General features: G+C 28.2%; 1 protein-coding gene across 3 annotated transcripts in view; it reads left to right on the top strand.

Moving 5' to 3' along the window:
• Positions 1-21,712, top strand: part of LOC107164698 (monocarboxylate transporter 9-like) — a 43,513-nt gene that overhangs the window by 17,359 nt on the left and 4,442 nt on the right. For 2 of the 3 annotated variants that reach the window (XM_089219241.1, XM_089219240.1), the window contains exons 3-7: positions 5,315-5,721; positions 9,369-9,489; positions 9,647-9,763; positions 20,110-20,331; positions 21,277-21,562. In XM_089219241.1, the coding sequence (XP_089075367.1) occupies positions 5,315-5,721; positions 9,369-9,489; positions 9,647-9,763; positions 20,110-20,331; positions 21,277-21,562 (1,153 nt within the window). The remainder of the gene's footprint in view (positions 1-5,314; positions 5,722-9,368; positions 9,490-9,646; positions 9,764-20,109; positions 20,332-21,276; positions 21,563-21,712) is intronic. The other variant, XM_089219242.1, reaches the window with a different exon arrangement.

The raw sequence follows: 21,712 nt of genomic DNA on the forward strand, positions 1-21,712 counted from the left end.
TATGTCAATTATCCACCAAAATCGTATTAACATCAACTCGGATTTCAAAGCTTAAGTTTCTGATAAACTTTATTCACTATAAACGTTGACAGTAACCACATACGCTTAATTGGAAATAATTTGTTGTGATATTGACTTAATATAATGCACAATGTTAATAATGGTATAACGCGTTGAAAAAGATCGTTTTGACAGTAAGCTTTATGTTGTTCGAATTAAGAAGGTCTTAAGTATATTATATACTTCAAGGAATAAATCCCCTTCTTACTTTAAGTGAAAACCACTTTTAAAATTATATAGACAGATCAATCTTTTTTAATGAAAAATAAACACAGTAGTCAGTATAATAAGTCACATAGTGTAGTACATTTATCGTTATATCACTTATGACTTAAACTTATATTTGCATTAATTTAATGTTCCGGCTATTGATGTATTTTATTCTTTTATTATCAACAAAACAATTAAAAATATATAATCATTGTAAAAAAAAAAAACAATTGAAATTAGTAGATAGTAAACTCTTAGGTGGGTGATGAATTTATTGTATTATATACAATATTTTTAAAGCAACTGCAGATGTTTTCAAACAATTTGCTGTGATTTTCTTACGTCGGTAGTATTATACTTGTGGACATGTTATACGAATCAAAGCTATATTAATAACCGGAAGCAACGAGTTAGGAATAATGATATTCATTTAGAAGTTATCATTATGCCAAGTTAGGGATCGTCCAAAGAATAATTCTTTTGTAAATCGTTTTTTATAGACACGTATACATAAATACCTGACGTGAAGTGAAAAAACTTTTAAAAATCATTACTTGACATAAATGGGTACTTACCCGTTACCCATTGCATACACATGTATATAAACCTAAGTAAACAGTGTTATTCTTAATTAAATTATGCTGAGTGATGTAATAGGAATATTTTTTTTAACGAGTAAATATTGTTAATGGTGATTTTTAAATTTAATTAATCTGCTTCGACAAAATGAATAATACTTTATGTATATAAGTCACAATGAGTAAATAAGTATTTGATTAGAATAGTATCATTAAGTTTCGTGATCACCTAAATAAAGACAAAACAATATCATTACAATTTAGTCAATAAAATCTCCACTCCACCCCTCACAAAAAAAAATATATCTACGTATTATTTTTTGAAATTTCAATAACTACTATGTCTTGGACATTTTTTCGTTATTACTATAAGCATATCCCTATATTTTATTTGTTTTTCAAACTCGAGTTTTCAATTTAAAATTTTGTTTGGATTAAATTAGAGAGCATGGTAATGTTCATATAAATAAATTGCTTTTTACATTTCAATGGTCTTAAATTAAAATATTTATAACTAACTGATATTCCAATATTAGATTTATTTTATGAAAAAAAAAAATGGCTGAAGATAATTATATTTGTAAAATTAAAGTTAAAACAATTAAAAATAATTCAATATTAACAACTATTTCACAGAGACAAGGACACTAAATTTCTAAAATAAAATATTGATACATTTATTGATCACATATGTAGTATGTACTATCATGCTATTCAACATATTTTGTTAAAATGTTCCACCTATTTAAGGTTCACGGCGGAGAGAAGTTTTTTTTGTCTGATTTCACCTTTTAGATCATATAATATGTTTGATTCATCAAAATTGAATGTAGTTTTTCGTAGAATAATATTTGATATAGTTAAAACTTTGGGTGTAATTAAATTAAAGGATTTAAAATTCTTTTTAATGATATAAAATGCCTTAAAATGTATTGGAATATGAAAATGTATGTGTCCACTTTCAAGGCTTGTGAAAAAAAATAACTCTTCATGAATAGCAATTTGACTATTATATTGCACTAGTATACATCATAATCCCAGAGATTACATACGTATTCATATTACATGTTAGTAGTCAGTACATGCACAAATATGTTATAAAATAAAGAGGTGAAGTTGTAAAAAGTAAAATTGTCAATGCAATTCTAAGTTTCATAACAATTTTTAAGTTATCTACTTAACCTAACCTAACCTAACCTAAGCAAATTTAAATAACATAAATGCCTCATTATACCTAATCAAGAATTTAAGTATAAAATTATAATCATAAAACATATTTTTTAATCAACATTTATCTATGGTTTCTTATAAATTAAGAATATACAATTTTTCCTAAGCTATGATGTTTTTCCATTAATTTACGCCTTTGACTGTAACATTTACGAAAAACACGAAAATTTATCTTGATACCTCGAGACTATTGTGATTAAAATATCACCTTGTTTTGTATATTATGACCAACAATTAATCTTTAAGAAGATATCTTGTGGGGCTAATGGTCTATGGGTTATGGGGGAGTCACGACCTGCACCGTCCTGAGTTGACACGCTGGCTTTTATGTTAATCAGGTAAATGAGATTTCATAAATAAACTACGTTTAAAATTCATAAGCCACCGTTTAAATTATACTGCTTAATAGTAATGTCCCTCCTTGCTGGTTGTCCAGACCAAAAGTTTTAAATAATTTATGCCCTCGTCTAATACTATATTATTATCATCTTAAAAAGAGACACAGAAATGCATTATTAATTTAAAAAAAAAATGTATCGTACATAATTTGATGTGATGTTCTGATATATTTATATACACACATTTTGTAAAATGTATATACTTCGAGTTTCGAAATAGGCCTCATCACAGAATATCGTAAATATGATAATATATGTTTTATCTCACATATATTCAACGGTTTATAAACTATAAGAATTATTGTTTTCAATACTACAATAAACTTACAAAAGAAGTTATTAAAGTCTACAGAGTAAACTACGTTTTTTATCTATATTCTGTCAGAAGCAGACAACCTGTCAATGATATGTATGTATATAAATAGTATTATAATGGTAAAATTAAAAAATCAAAAAATGAATTTGTTGTACTATCACAGGTTTAAGGAAATTGAAATTTGATTGAGACTTGAAATTTTGAAGGCCAATTGTTTATTTATCACGCGTAACTGACTGCATAGACTAAAATAAAATAGATTTGCATAATAGTTCAATGTTATATTATTACATGTAGGTACCTAATGCACCTACTTAATTTTATACTATTTGTTCCGAGGAAGAGTGGCTATAAAAGTTATAGGTAATCTAAGTTTTTGTTAAACAAAACTAAGCCTACCGCACATTTGATGAAATGTAGATGAAAAACTTTTCAACTTTTTACTTTAATTTATTTAAAATTTTAATGCTATTCTAGCTGACCATCAATTAACATACACAAATAAACCAAAAATAGAGAAATTATTTTTATTAAACTAAAAGAAGAAAAAAATTGCCAAAGTTTGAAAGTAATAAAAGTAATAATAAAATACCTATTATAAAAATTAAAAACTAATATCCCTTCTTCAAAAATTGGTTTTTCATAACTTATGGTATACTATCATATGACTCCGGCTGGGTATATGTTATTGTAAAGGTATAGGAATATAGTTCTAGTGAATATTAATTAAATACCTACTCAATATATTGTTATAGTTAGAAACTAATAAAAAATTTACAGTATTCTACATGTTTGCTAGTTTTATTCACAGTTATAATATATAATATTAATCAATTTATAAACCTTTTCTATTATTATTATGTAACACCTTTAAAAAAAAAAATATATATCTTATCCCAATGGCCAAGTTACCAAGGGTTAATTTATTAATAATAAAAAAAAAAATTTTAATGCATATTAATATTGTGAAAGGTACACAATTTAAAAGTTTCCAGTTCTTGATGAATGGTTATAAAAAACTTATTAATTCGAGTTATAATATTATTATGAGATGATTGAGATGTGAACATAATACTTATTATTATATAATAATAAAATCCAATTTTTATTTATTTTGTACCTACCTTTAATTTTTATATACCTATATTGACGCATTTTAATGTGAAATTTATATGTTTTTTATTTCTTAACGGTGTTTAAATATTCACAAAATTTACGGACATCATATTTTGCATCTGATGCCAATTTTCTTTCATTTTCTTTCTTTTTTAAATTCTTACCATTCGTGTAAGTATTAATCACATACTTAAAAAAATATTGGACGCTGTCCATAATCTGCATATTTTTATATACCTACGTTATCGCTTAACAGTTAATAGATTTTGTTTAAAAGAGACGCAAAACTCGTGATGAAAACGAACAAATCAGGAAAACTATAAGTTAAGGTAAAATATACATCATTTTGTGAAAATACAAAAAAACGAAATACTGTTTTTTAAATCCTGAGATCATTTATTTAAACATGGTAAAAATATTAATAATAATTCAAAAAATTCATCTGCAATAGTTCACAAGTAAATATTTTTTATTAAATTTTCTACAATAGAAACTAGTGCACTGTATTATTGTGTCATGTATAAATATCAGATTTTTCTTATACCAATGATAATATTTAAATTAAATTACAAAATATTGGTAAGAAATATCAAATAAAATAATTAACTAAATTTATGAAACTCGTAGAATTATGATCACTTGACTCCTCAACAGTGATCCATACACTCTCAAAGAAGACAAACTAAAACATTCATAATTCTCCAATGCCTCATAAAAACCCAAGACAACGCCTAATATATACTGAAGCCAATAAAATTAATAATATCCAACAAGCCCTATACGTGAATATAGAGCTAAGTCTCAGAGCCATTCCCAAAAAGTTTACCTATTAATATAATGATATATCTATATTGCGGTCAAGTCTTCTTTTTCTTTAGTTAATAACCTTGATGGCATTATCTGCAAATGCATTTATGTGCAATTCATCCCTTTTAATTGCTTAAAACTTGGCCAATGTCAAAGAAAAATAAACTGCAGCGGTTAATTGAAATAATAATTCAGTCTTTGATAATGCCAAATACACAAATTCAGATATTTGTCAAGTGATAAGCAATAAGATAAAAAAAGATTTATCAAATATGATGAATGTATTTGTGTATTAAGGTTATCGACTATAATGAAAGACTTACTTATTTTATAGAAACAATTTTTTGTGAGTAGATCGACACTTGGTCCTTTTTCACTGATAACACTGGATAACTATAATCTAAATATTAATTATATTACGTGTATAATATCATATTTTTAATACATTCAACCTATATATGGAATACATTAATCGTGGTTCAAATTTTATAAAAAGAAATCTCCACGATTGTACGCTACTCAGACCTCAGAGATTAACTGAGCTATTTTTAAAGAATACATATTATTGCATATAATAACCAGGCAACGTTTTTCCGCAGGTTCCGTTCGAAGTACTCGAGTCGTTAAGTTCCAACAAGACGCTGTTCAACTTGATCCTAGAAAACTATCCGAACCTGTTATTGTGCCGGAGCAGCAGTGTGAGCCAGGTGAACAATGGGTCAGTGAGCAAAGATGTATCGGATACCCGGACGGCCTGCAACAAAGGTAATGGGCTTCGACCCGATTCACCTCCGCTGGTCATGAAAATGAAGTTAAAACAATCAAAGAAGTCAAACTCAATGGGTTCGGGCGTCATATCACCACTGGAATCGCAGGCTATTTCGCCGCCGCAGACTTATACCGCTGACAATAGCCCCGAACGGCAACCTAAGGCACACCACTCGATGTTGAAGAGACAATTTAGCACCACTCAAAGCAGTTATTTGAAGAGTTTACCATATCACAGGTCAGTCGTACGATCCATTACGTGTGAATTAATCAATCGTATACTATGATCCTTAATAAATATTAATAATACATAATAAATACCATATTTTTTACGATAGGTATTTATTTTTCCTAAAAAAGTCCTAGATATTTTCAAATTCTGTTATTTTTGTGAGCACAGACTTTTACTATTTTAACCAACAATATATGATTACTTACATTTTGAAGAAAATACATTCAATAAATCTATATTTATTATAGTAAAACATAATATGAAATACGTTTATACGTATTACCACCATCAAATTATAACTTTAAATCCCCCATAAAATGTTATACTGTAACTCAAAGTTCTTACCCCCATGTCTTAGGCTTTAATTTATTGAATATTACAGGATTTATTTATTTTTAATCAATATTAAAATATAAATAGTATAAATACTTAGGTACTTAAAATATTTTCATTATTTTACAATTCTATTCGATTTTGGAGACTGTTAAATAATAATGTATAGATTTTAAAAGATTAATTGTTGGTAAATTATTTGATTATTGAAGAGTGGAACCTCCTCATAAACTATATATTTTTAGACACGTTTGAAAAACATAGTATACTTTCCTCTCCTTATAAATTAATTTAAGTTCCACCACTGCACACAACAAAAAACATAATATCTGTTATTTTCGTGAATTATTCTTAATTCCGAAAATTGAAATTAAGGATTAAGCACATACAATAAATAAACTGGGGGGTGTAGTGGACGGGCGGATTTAAATGTCGGTTGTGACGCGCACCGTCGCCGATTCTAATGTCGGTCATGGATGCCATCGCTTTCCGGGCAGTTCGCGCTGACTGGAGAGAGCCCCCCCCCCTCCCATGGCAGAAATCTATGGATGCCCAATTCAAAATTCTGCCAAAAACCACAAACATGTACCAACAATCCTACCAAATCCAAATACCTACAGTACCATCCCCACACCCAATGACCTATGTTGTCGAGGGTTAATTATTAAAAATAAATAAAAATAAAAGTAAATTAACTGTATTTCATTAAAAAAAAAAACGTGAACAGTATTCATCTAGGATATAGTACCAATGCTCAATATAATAAGGTAACACACAATATAAGGTGTATTCACCTAATCGTTTTTATCCTATAGTCACTTCTACCTCCCAAAATGTTTCACATTATTTCTAAGTTAAGTATTTTGTGTGCTTGTATACGTTACCTACCATACATCTATACCAGCGATATGTCATAAATGATTAATGATGATACTAATATTATATACCCTTAACCGATTTATGATTTATCACTGCAAAAAACCATAATTTTTTCATTTTTATGCATTGTATTATAGTACTATAATATATTCAGTCTACAACGTGTGTAATAGATTCCCGATACTTTTGAATATGAAAGGACAAAAATAAAGTAAAATAACTGAAAAATCTTGACTTTGAATTTTACCACCAAAAAATTAAAATTAAATAAAATGGATGATACCACCGAATAGTATTTTTTGTATCTAAATAAATTCCAGTCTATTTATATAACATCAGTATTGAAAGAATATTTTCCATTTCAACACATTATAATGTATAATGCATTCTTCTTATAATTAGAATTACGAATCATACTTACAAATGTATACTGAACTATAACATATCTGTTTATACTTTATATTCATTAATTTAAGTTAGTTTATTCTTGTTATATACAGTGTTATTAATTTATTACATATTTAAAACTTTTTTGTATAGTATAGAATTTTATATTGCATATACATAGGTACGCTTTTGAATATTGAATCTTACAGATATTTTAAATATAGGTTTAGTTAACTGCATGGAGATATTTATTAGAAATATTAACGCCCCATGTTTTTATTTAAAAATTATAGGTTTTCAAGCCATTATGGATAATATTATGTTTATTGATGAAATTTATGAAATTGTACAAACCTTTAAAAATATTATTTTTTTTAAATGTGGTCTTAGCAGTCAAAATAGTAAATATACTTAATTTAAATCAGAATTTTTTCTAAAACATTTATTAAATTATCAGTCACAACCACATAAAGCACCTTATTAGAACCATTTTTTTAAGCATCTAATTGCTTTAAATAAAATAATTCCTTACGAGTTGCAAAATGTAAATTAAATTTCATTATAAAATATAATTAATATATAACTATTCCTGGTAAGCTTTATACTACCCTCATTAACTTTTATCAATTTAATTTGTAACGAAAAAAAAATGTTTATCATTCAATCATTTACCCATCAAACTCAATACCTAAAAAACGAATATGCATTTTAAAGCAGTGTTTCATCAAAAAATGTTTAATGGCCTATTAACTATATAATATATCTTTATAGGATGTACGTTTTATGTATAATCTATTAATTTTTAACTATTGCAGCATTTATCGTGTTAAAATATTAATTTAGATTAGAGATCGTTCATAAATTATGTACCGTAAATTTTGGCAAAATCCCATGCACGTTATATAATTTATGAATGGCCAAAAACGTGTATAAATACATAAATCGATTTAATGTGTATAATATATCATACTCCCAACGGTTCAAATTCTATTTTCATGATTTAAAGTGTCGAGATTCCCAAAATTGGAATATATAAGGTATTATTAACTTTATTTAACTTAAATGATATTTTAGTGATGGGTATAGCCGGAAAAATTTCTTTCACAGAATTTAGAATTTTAGATTCCGAGTGAAAATGTTATCAATTAGTTATAATTTCTTTTATAACGACATGTATGCTGTTTACATTATTGTTTTAAACAAATTAAAATAATTACAAAATATTAATTTTTCTACGTATGTTATAAATTTATAATGTATTAAAAGCAGTTAAAATACATTTCACCAACCACCCCTATCCCACTAATGAACGAAAAGTGGGAAAAAATTTCAGGCCTGCAGGAAAATTAAGTTCCTCCAGGCCACCCAACATTTTCATCTTCTGGTTAAAAATTGTATTTTATCTAATTTTGTATGTAAATATATACGTATATAATAGGCAGGCAAACAACAAATTGGTACTAAAATTATATATTATAGTGTATGTATTTTACAGATAAAACTATTAACAAAACTATAAAACCGAAATAAAATTACACAAACCAAAATAATAATAAATCATAATATGTTCTAATGAAATTATAAATATAACAACTTACAAAGAATAAACTATTTTAGCTTTAGATATAATTATAATAATGGCTTTATCATAATTTAAAATATCAAAATAATAAAGAAATAATCAATTAAATTCGATTTATATAGATAAATAAACTCTCATTACTCTACATTATTTTTTTTCTATCTATACTTTAGGTAAACGGGCCATTTAGCGTACAGACCACCAGGAATTTTCCCAGTATCCCGGTGAGCCACTCCACCCCTGATTATTACGAACAATATCATAACAATAATGATATTACATCACGCCAAATTTAAAAACATCTTTTACATAAGTAAAACATTATATTGTTTTCTCTATTGTAATATCGTATTATATAATTTGAGAAAATAAATAAATATATTTTGCTTTTATTATTATTATATAAGTAGGTACCTATATATCGTGTTATTCCTATTGTTATAAAATATGTAAATTACACATTTTGTTTCAGGAGCTCCGTGATGTACAAAGGAGCAATATTGAACATCCAAAAAAATTCTATGAAAGCGTCATCATGCCCAGACATTTATAACAATAACTCTACATTAACAGTCACTAGCGAGCCCGATTCCGTAAGTTTATTTTTCTCTCCAAAAACAATTTACGGCCTCTTTATTTTAGATGACACGAAGGGATACAGAACTATAACTGTAACTGTAAACATAATATAAAACTGGAAGTTTGATAATTCAAAAAATAAGTAAACGCTCAACACACTCGTTTTTACAGATGTTTCGCAGGCATAGTTTTGTCAAAGTTATTAATCAGTTATCTATTAAACGCGTGAATACTATACGTCGAGTGAGGCGGAAAAGATCATATTTTCATCAAAAATCATTGAAAAAGGTAAGGTAGGATGGTGAAAATGTGTGGTGGATGGTGAGTGCTTCAAAGATATGTATGCATTTGGCATGAATTAAAGAATGATTTTACAGAGGATGGACTACAGTTAAGACTTTAAGAATATGTATTGCATTTGTTCTGAATAAATACGAAATCATTCGTTTTGATAAACAAGTGTTAATATAATAATATCAATCGAAATGTATTTAGGTATTCTTTTTTCTCTATGTATATTGTTAACATAATTAAAACGGGTTTTTTCGGAAATATCCCAAATGAAATGGATCAATACAGGTATTATTCATTGGTACATAATTCTTAAATATCATATTATATTTTTTCAGACTTTTAATACTATTAAAATTATTTTTCCATAATATTTCGTTAAATTAATTTACTTTAAATAAAAAAAATTATTTGAAAAATACACAGCGCACATATACGTAACTAGTTCGTCATCTATTATACCTTATAGTTATGATTTTTTTTATTACTTCAATTTTAGTTCCACAATCTGTTACATACATTTTGAACAAAAAGTGAAATTGATGAATTTGATAATTATGGCGTGAAAGACGGATTAAAGATACCTTCCAGTGAAGGCACTTTTACAATTATGATTTAACTTATTTTATTTGAAAAGTCAAAATACGTATATTATAGTATTTACGTATTTGATATTTATTTTTGGAACAATAATAGTGACATATTAGATATATTTTGAAAGAAAAATAATCTTTTTTTAATCAAAATAGTTTTATTATATAATAAAATATTTTCAAAGTGGTTAAGATAACAATTTAGTGTTTTCGTCAAATGGTGCTTCACATGTTCACATATTCCCTGCACACACGCTGTAAAACAGAATCGACTCGACTAGCTGGTGCCTATACGGCTATACGTCATCATATGTACATAAATGATAAATGAATGTCCATTGTAATATTCGAAAAGGCATATTGTCGAATAATATTCTGTATAATGTAATACAAAACAATAACATATACACGTAGATAACCCACCCACATAAATGCGCATGTTTTACGACAAAAACTTTATTATATTATATATAGTTACTATTTACACATTACAATTTTTCAGATATAGGTACTCGTATTATATTGTTATAATATAATTGATCGCACACAAATTTAATGCTACGCATGAAAATAACTATACATATAATATATTGATATGAGTTATTATGGATAATAAAACGAAGAATACTGTTTTTATGACTTTATATTATGTACACAATAAATATTATAAGTATCGATGTATCTTAACAATTCAGAAAATGGAAATATCGCTTCGTGTTATTATAAATTGACAATAATCGATTATAGTAGATATAGGTCTACACATGATCAAGGATAAAAATCTACGAGGTAGAACAATCACATTAAAAATTATCACATACTAACGCCCCATTTTCTTCCTAAATGTTCACATGTATATTGTTCGATATTTTCAAATGCATTTTTTTTTTTTACATCTATAGTTTTCTGGGTATAAAATATTATAAACCATGAATATACTATTCAGTTATATATATAACCAACAAATGGATAGTGCCTTTTTCCAACCTTCTTCCCTCGTGGTTTATTACTATACTGGTACGCGTAATAAAGAATTACTGTTAACAATTTTGGTACTATATACAGATAATATTATATAATATTTTATAGGGATCGGAAATACGCGGATAACGGTCGGACGTGACGGATATACGTTATTATATACGTGGCCTCTGTCACCGATGTCCGAGCCAGAAATAATTTTGTAGTTATGTGTATTCCTGACAATCACGAATTTTTCATACTCATTGCACATGTTGAATTGGAAACTTAAGAATATCAGTATCCTTAAAAAACAGTTATTAAACTGTCAAGGGGAGACGGGAGATTCAAACGTCTAACCCTCTCCCGCCTTGTCAAAATACATTTTTTTTCAATTCTCTAATCGTTATAGAATATTATAAAAATAAAATATACACGACGCAGTAGTATTTATAGACTTTGGTTTTAGATTTCGAGTCATGATATTTATGAATATATCTATTAATCTGTTTTGTTATAAAACAATGAACAAATAATGTGCGATTTTTGAAGGTTACACACAACGTTGAGAAAGTTAATATACCTACCAGTTTATGCATAAATATCTACAAGCTGCTGTTATATATCTCTTATAACTTAAATACTATACACTATTAAAAATTAAAATATATAATGATATTAATTTCAAAATGAATAAAATGATATATCGTAACCTATAGTGTAGATCGCATTAAACTAATATAAAATACTCATTACTTGCTGCCTAATATCACAGCCATCGTGGTTTTTGGTTTGATTTTATCTAGAAAAGTTCAAAAAAAATTATCTCTCACATTAAAAAAAATTTAAATTTAAATATAGTATTATACTATAAGATAATATAATTATAATAATAATCAAAATAGGCGATGGACAATAAATAGTTAAAACTTTCATTTTTTTTTAACTTCTTAACTTAACAGTTAGTTTATTTTCTTATCAACTAGTTTAACTGACAGTTGAAATAACTTAGCTTTTCTCAGTTGATTTAAAAAGAATCCATCAAGTTAAAAACATTTTGAAATTTTTCGTTTATACGTACCTAAGTACTCAAAATATTAATATAAAATAAATAATATGATCCAATAGGTACTATAATAATACGAACATTTCTATTCTCTTTTTGATAAAATAATTTGTTATACTGATATATTTTATTAGATTATCGATCACGTGTCCTCTTAACTTAATTTAAATTAAGTTAATTAGTTTCATTAACTTTCCCAGATTTTGAATTGATAATATTATTCTGTAACAATCGAATCATTATGATAGCGCTCATATTCTGGACGAATGTAAACCGTGTTGAAATCATGGCACGGGAAAAACGAGCACTTATTTCTATACCTATGTGTGTATTTAAAATATACATATATATTTTATACGCAGACGAACGTCCGCAAGAGGGTCACGCACTGGAAATATTGGCCTTGTCGTGGACGTTTTATATAAAGATTAATGTGTATTATCACTGTGTATGTGTGTGTGTATGTGTTCGCGCAAACTGTAACCGTTTTTGGTGACATATGCGTGCCATTCAAATTTGTCGCTGTAAACTTACTATAAACGCCAACACCATCGACAATATATAATATATATACGTGAACTCGTAACAAGCTAAAACTATTCGGTATCCGATTGATGTCATTATAAAATACGACGTGTACTTTACATTCGCCATATGTCCGATCGTAATTCGGCCAAATTTCAATAAATTTATGTCTCTCTTTCTCCCTCTTATTGCCGTGATAGTGTCAGCGCGAAAAAAAAAGAATATATTATTTTATACAGGATGCTCTGCAGCGGCTCAGCGCCATTTCTTTATTGGCCACACTAAGACTTTAAAATGATAACTAAATAATTTTTAAAAAAACCTAAATATTTAATCATATTATATTTTAGTACCTATGCTTAAAAGTTCAATGTTCGTACTTATAAGTTTAGTTATTTAAAATTTAAATACCAGTTGTAAAATATCGTCAGACTGTCATTTTAAGTTTACATAATCAACTCAAGATCTCAACCTTTAGAACAACGATTTTCAACGAGCCTATTGAGCAAAAAAAATAAAAATAAATATATTTTATAATATATATATAATTCATAGAATAATTTATTAGAACAACAGACATGGTCGATATCACAAAACTTTTGTATCATTAATTGACCTATGTGATATGTAGGTACTAGGTATTTACATATACATATTATATTAGCGATAATCATAATGCTTATTATGGTTCTACAAGGAAATTGGGCTTAAACGTTGACTAAAATAAAATGTATAGTTTCAAAAATATTTAGTTTAATTAAAAACAACTTCAACTATAAAAACTTAAGTAGGATACCTATATAGCGTATATTAAATACATCTTATTCTGATATTTTAGTTTAATAATGATTGAAAATCGAAAATAAATAAGTATTTAGCAATAATTATAATATTATATTGTACTTAATTAAAATGCACTCTGATATTTATCAATTTTAAATTTGATGTATATACATATACTTTTAAGCATTTACTTTTGTTATCATCATTATTTTTTCGTGAATATTCAATATAATATATTATATAATGTATGTATTTTGAGCATTAAGACATATTGGGACATATATCCTATGACGGATGTTTTTCCTTTTAAAAATTATTTTGGATTTTGTGCTCAATCTTGATAATGTCTGACACTTTTTGGTTTCTTTTCGTGCAACTCAATTGTGCTGTTGGAAAGGTATACTATGTTCTATATTCCTTCTCGACCCCCCCCCCCCCCACTTATCCAAGACATCCCAGCGGTAGAATAAAGGCTTCGACGATCGCGGACTACGTTTATGCCGGCAGTTAGGTTAACGTAATGCCCGAACAATGGTTGTCGCACTGTTATTTGTATAATATATATATAATTATAGGTACAAATAAAATGTGTATGAAGATATTTCATGTATATATATAAAATATGATGTATTACAGTAGTGGATGTGCTAGACGGCGGCGACTGTACTAAAATATCAATGGCAACAATTGCGCGATCGATCAACCGCCGTCTCATCGCTAAACGTCCCGCCCAGAATCATAATAATAATCTCAGACTCGGAATTCGTAACATGTTTGTCTTTTTGGACGACCTGAGTAAGGCACACAAATTTGTTTCACACTCCCAGAAAGTCTAACATCAATCATTTTATGTTACATTTTGCTTATTTATTTTGCGGGTATGCAATTTTCTCATATGGTATTTAAAAAACATTTAAATGTATAAATGAAACTATCATATACATATATAATACATTAGCATATATCAGTTGATGCGTATTAGAAATTTTTAATTAATGTGACATACAAAGTGAGCTATTAATCTATATCATATAATATTATATTTAATAAAAAACGTCAGTGAAATAGGTAATCAATGTTTACAACGATAGTAGTTGATAGTTACTGGAAAACAACGTAAAAAAATGTATTTGTAATATAATTAAAAAAATCTATTGACTCCAAAACATCAATAAATTTTATAAAATTAAATTAAATCAGAACTTAAGTATTTTATGTTTTAAACTTATGATAGGTATTCAGAGAAACTTTAAATTAGGTAGCTTGTTTTTGGATTATTTTATCTTGCTGAATTCTTTGTGTGAAACGATTCCACGAAAGTTTTTTGAACCACTGAATTAAAAATGGATTTTTTTGTGTAGAAAAAAAATATTGTTTACCTGGATTTGTATATTTTTTATTGGAACTTATATAACAATAGGTACGGAAGTTATGTCATATACTTTTGTGATAAAATGTCATTAATGTACTTATATATGTACACCAAAACGGAAATGATCACCAGTTTTTATGACACGATATTAATGAAAATAATAATAAATAAGATTTATAATGCGAACTATTGCGTTAATATTACGAACGCGTCGTTTAGATCGTTTAGTTTGTGCGATCCTGTAGCGCATGTCCGCAGAATATAATATAAATCGTTCGTATTATACAAGATCTTATAATAAGAGGGAAAGGAAAGAATTAATCTAATTTCGTCTAATAAAATTTGATTTTCTTTCGTTCGGCATTGCGCATTAATAAAAGTTACAAAATCCACCAAGCGTTTCACCACTTGTCCGTTTCTTCAATTTATAATATAATCCAGCTGCCGTGTATCGGGACAAATGACGGATCTGTCTATCGTACATAATAAGTTATTGTACTTAAAATAATATTCATGCATTTTTATATGGCGTTGTTTATGTTATGATTTGAATTGAATTTCGGTTCACGGTTAATCTACAACAGTGATACACTATATGTTTTATTGGTAAGTAAGTTCACGCTGTACACATCAAGTTTCGTATTCCCAGTGTACAACTTAACGAAACTTAACGACTTTGGACCAAAAACCGTTTTCAGCAGTATGGAGGACGATATTCGTTTTCAAATTTACCACATATTAAATTTGAATATTGCATAAAATAAAATTGCTTTTAGATCGTTTTATTTACTATTAAATTTCTTGGCGTGTTTTTCACTTGTAACTTTGGATGCTTTGGTATTTATAACTACATCTATAAAAAGTAATTTGTCAAATTAGTAATAAATAAAATAAACAATTAATATTGCTGATGAAAAAAAATCAATAATGGATCCATAAATTTGGATCAGAAGAGCCAGCCCTCTGACCACACCATTAAGAGTTGTATTAAAAACATTTGAACGCAGTGGCGGATTTGAGGGGGGGGGGGGGTGACGTGGCGATTACCTCTCCCTAGGGAATTTTTTTACTTAAATTATAGCGCCATATGATAAAATGAACATGAAATTCATAAATCATAATTATAACATTAAACTCATAAATAAATGATACAAAAAAAGGTATTTATTTAATATGAAAACCGGAAATATGTATTCAGTAACGTCTTTGTTATTACTTATCAATCTATGATACCAATTCGCCCCCTCCTAAAATGATCTTCAGATCCGCTACTGTTTGAACGAACGGGGGAGGCGCACCAGTTGAGGATCGGATATGACACTGAAATATTTAATATATTTAAATATCACATCAACTATAGATTTTGATTTAATTATTGAAAAGTTATAAATATATACGCAGTCCAAAGGAAACGGGCTTTTGTGTTGCAATTAAAATGCGAACCAGATAGGACAAAGCACACACAGTTCCTCTGCATTGTGTACTTGTTAATATATATAATATCAAAACTATTTCGTTCTCGCGCTCGGGTGTTGCGTCGACTGCATTTTAATCGCCTCCTCCCCGCCGTCGCTGCTAAGAATAAATAGGTCATACTCATACGTTGGCTATGCACGTACTCGGTACATAATATGTAGGTACATTCACACACACATACACAGCACAAATATAGTGTCAAATATTTAGTGAAATATTATTGTCAAATATGAATAGGTTATCGTAAATTGTAATGGTCACTTAAACAGATAAACTGTGGTTAAGTTATTGAGTTGATTATAAAACGAACTAGGTAACTAGGTGGTTAGGAAGCTTTTCAAATAAATGTTATTTGCATAAGTTTATAATTTTAGAAAAGATAAAACCAAGTGTGCTATTAGAACCACAAGTAACATTAATCAGTGAGAACTATTTTTAGGTAGATTTCTGTGCGATCCTTATCCAAAATTTGTGGTGTCACACACAGAAAAATACTATAAAAAATATGATTACGGTAACTATTAAAATTATTATAGTATTCGTTTAGTATATGACTGTATCATATCAGTAGCACAGCAATGTTCTAGTTTTCGTAATATATTACTGTAAGCCTGTAAACAATCCGTATTTTGGCCGGACGATGTTTGAATATTTTATTTTGCAACCCAATTTAAATGAATCAGACAACTAAATCAATTTAATGATCATATTTACATTTTGTCATCAACATATTTGTTGTTTATTTTTCATCAGTATAATTATTTCTATAACTTCATAACATAAGTCTTCCATTCGTTACAAATATTTTAAATATTTAATTATAAAAAATCTATTATAAAACCCTCATTCACATCTGTCTCTCACAGTTTAGCACTTGATAGTGTTTTCGTTCGAACTTGGAAACGTTTAAAATACGATATTATAATAATTAGCGATGGCTAATCTTGTGTTGTTTTTCTAGTTCATTAGGTACTCTGTTTTTTCATGTGTCATATAATTTTATTGTGTATCAATTACAGCATAATAAAGTGATATCATTCATATTTCGTACTCGTGCTACAAAATGTTATGGATTTATGAAATTAAATGTTTAAAATCTACGACGACCAATAAAATAATGTTGTGCGAATCTCTAACAGGTAGTAAATATATGTGAACTACAAATACTGATATTTTTATGATATTAACCAAGTTGGTCGCAAAGTACAAGGTTTTATATCTGATTCGGCATCAGCTGAATATAGAATGCTTGAGAGGAGATTTTATCAACAAGCTATTGTTGAATAGCTAAGTCGTACATGCAGCTTAATAGATTACAAAAAGAGTTAGCAACCGATATAGATACTCTATATATTGCAGGGATTTCAAAAATGCACTTGCAGAGAGTAAAAGTATACAATGCCATGATAGTTATAAAATATGTAACTAAAATCTTATAATGGTTTGCCATATTGTGTAGCAAATAAAATATATATGAATTATAATTAATTCAGTTACATACATTTTGATTGTATAAAAAAATTTCAACCTCAGACCTTTAGGCCTCTTAACTATCACATTGGTTAAGGAGCATCACTACATTAGTATTACCCATTTATCAATACAACTCTTTGTCAATATTTCTATTTATAGAAAGTTTAAAAGGCATGATTTCCTAAATTACGGTATTTTGTAATTGACATATACTATAGGCATTTTCAAAAATGATTAGGAAATAATATAAACTTATGCATTAAACAGGAAATTACAATGTTTTATGTAGCAATATTGCTTTGTAATTCTTGATGATGCTCAATCTTAATAATTTCCGATGATTTATGTATATATAAATTCATGTACCTATATACATAATATACTATATAATATAATATCAAACATAGCATCATAGTATATAATATGAGCGCTTACTAAATAACACCGTGGAAATAGAAACTCCATTAGCCCATGTACTTGTACTATAGCGAACCATTGAGTGTTTTTTTACGAAAAAAATTAATACCGTCCAAACGAACCCTACGGTCGCATAAACACTATAGGCACATAACACTGCAGTGTATATAATACAAATGAACCGAAAAAGTACATTTTCGAACGTCTAGTGATCGGTCATAGTAATAATAATACAATAATTATGTGTTTAGTATAATATATTTTATTTTATTCATATGCCCGCAAGTGCATAAATTATAGTTTGAGCCGAAGAATTCTGACTATGACACAGCATTTTCACCGGTCTCGCATCGATCTGCGCGGCGGCGGCGGCGTTATACACGATTATTATATATAACATAAAGTTTTAGTATGTTGAGTCGGGTCAAAAGCTAACGCTGTTCGATCGATAGTGTTCGCGCAAACGCCCTGGCCCCCTCACTCCCTGGTTTCTACGGGCAGGTTAAAATGCGTACTTACACACTCTGCGATCGGGTGTAGTGGTATTGTGTGGGGGGGGGGGGCGGCGGCATAGTCTATGGCTGGAGGTGTGGCTGCAGACAGACGAGTTTGTGTGGTGGCGTGAGCTTAAGAGTGAATCACAAACTATATAGACTGCCAATGGCCTCGTTATAATATTATCAAGTCATTGAGCATCGTGGTAATAGATCGTTCGGTGAATAGGACTGCCAAAAAATATTATTATGCTTTTGCATCTTTCGTATAAAAACGACGCGAGTTACTCACTTACTCCGGAATTTACTTCTTGTATAATATAGTGAATGAAGTTGCATGCAACTGTTATAAGTCAGATACAAAGCACGATACCATTACAACAATTTAATTGATATACAGTGATCTCAAATAGCCAAATAGAAATAAATATATTATGACATAATAGGTATATTATTTTTATTATTATTACAGCTGGCGGTGGTGGTTGCATGTCAATATGTCATAAATTATTATATGCATTTAGTCAATGATATTACAATATTTTCCAATATTATTCAGATAATTATAAATCTCTACAATGGTACAAATATGTGTTATAATAAGAACATAAACCCCAGTTACCATTTGTGATGCATAAAATCGGTCTTGTTGCTCCAATCCTAGCTGTAAATAGAAAATTCTACGTTTACTGAAAGAATTATGGTTTCTTATAATTTATAATAATGTGTGATTTTAATAACACAGCCATTTACTTACGCCAATATATTTAATATATATATATAAATATACTTAATATTTATACATACTCGTATTACCTTTAGGTTTGATTTATTTCAAATCATTACAAATAAATAACATTTTTTTTTTCTATAAACCTACGCTTTATGTACCGTCATTCAATTTAGAAACGTTCAAATTCTATGAAAAGTTTAAGTTTAATGCTTTTAGTTCTTTAACTATTTAAAAAGTACTATGACTTTTAGTTATTATTAACTATGATTCAAATGATTTATTGTAAAATAATACAATATATAATATTTATTATAAAGGTAACAAAAATATTTAAAACACTGTTAGGAATAGCGTGATATACAAATTATTTTATGTATTGCATTTTTTAATCATACATTCACTTTCCCCACCAATTAAAACAATATCATTTATTATAATTTATTTGGTATAGGAATGGTACACCGAAGTAAAAGAGCTGTTCAGTGGCATCTTGGACTTCAGTATGTTTTTAGAACTGCATTTCCTATTCCTGTCCCTATCCACGATATTGCTATTCACGTGGTTTATCGTTCCGTATTTCTATCTCACTGATTTTGTCATGGCTCAGGGACTAAGCGAAACCGAAGCATCCACTATCATCAGCACTATCGGAGCTACAAACACTGTCGGAATGGTATGTATTAAGCCAATCAATAAACAATTATTATTTACAAAAGATTTAATGCTCATATGTTTGATAGTTGTTCTCCGTAGAACCCAACATAACATACGGAATAATAAACTATAAGCTGGGAAGGAGGGAATCTTGTCGTGATTTGATAACGTATTAGGGGACTACAGAATATATTCTAGAGCCTAGACAACTGTAATCCGATTATCTCTAAAATAGGAACCTAGGTATTCTATATAAAAAAAAAATTAAATGTTATATAATAATCAATGAAAATTAATCAATAATTCTTTAAAAAAAAAATTACAAATCGCTAGTACCTGTATTGGGGCTATATTCTATGGGATTTACCAGTAACCAGTAATCGAACAATGTGCGTTTCCATGAACAAAGTTCAAAAATATTAAACCAATATTTTATTGAACTTACCTTTACAATTAATATTCAGGGGAAAAATTCTTAATTGGTCGCACTTTAAGAATAATACTAATTCATTACGATCGTAATTCGTAATTTCGTAATTATTATTATTATTGCTACCTACCTATTTATTTGTACATATTATAGTATTATTAATTATATTATTTAGTATTGTTTTATGGAAATAATATGGTCTATATACAATTTCCTTTTTTTCTTATCAAATGTCTACAAAAATGGTTGTCTTAACCGTTATACCTACAAATGAATAGTTAATTATAAAAAAAAATTTAGTTCGAGTATAAAAGGGCTTATAGTCAATAAATTGTATTAACTCATAACCGTATTACAAATTAAATTTAAAACGGATTTATTTAGCAGGACATCATAATAAAGAGGATCAAAAATTCATAAAAGACTCAGTTTAAGAGATTATAATAATACAATTATTATTAATTGAGAATCAATGAATAATAGTATCTTTATGATCGCTTGGTGTAAAGGTATTGATTTTACTATTCGTTTTAGATATTACTCGGCTGGGCTGGTGATTATCCATGGATGAACGTGACCAAGGTGTATGCGATCTGTTTAGTGGGCTGTGGCATTTGCTGTGCCATCATGCCTTTGTTTATCAGCAGCTTTTGGTCACTAATCGTCATCGGTGCTGCGTTCGGTCTGTTTTTCGCTTCAAATTTCTCGTTTACGCCTGCCATTTTGGTAGAACTCATACCGCTGGACCGGTTCACCACCGCGTATGGTCTAATGTTATTGTGCCAAGGAATCGGCAATCTATTGGGACCGCCATTAGCAGGTAAAAAAATATACATGCTATATATATGGTGTATTACATATACATAATATTTATAGTATAAATGGATTACAATAACAATATACAAAGTGTAATCCCAATAATCCGCCAGTGGCGATACCAAATCTGTGTTATATATAATCTGTGGCAATA

Source organism: Diuraphis noxia, unplaced genomic scaffold (genome assembly GCF_037042655.1).
Source record: "Diuraphis noxia isolate RWA-SAM2 unplaced genomic scaffold, SU_Dnox_SAM2 contig0002, whole genome shotgun sequence".
NCBI classification, from domain to species: Eukaryota; Metazoa; Arthropoda; class Insecta; order Hemiptera; family Aphididae; genus Diuraphis; species Diuraphis noxia.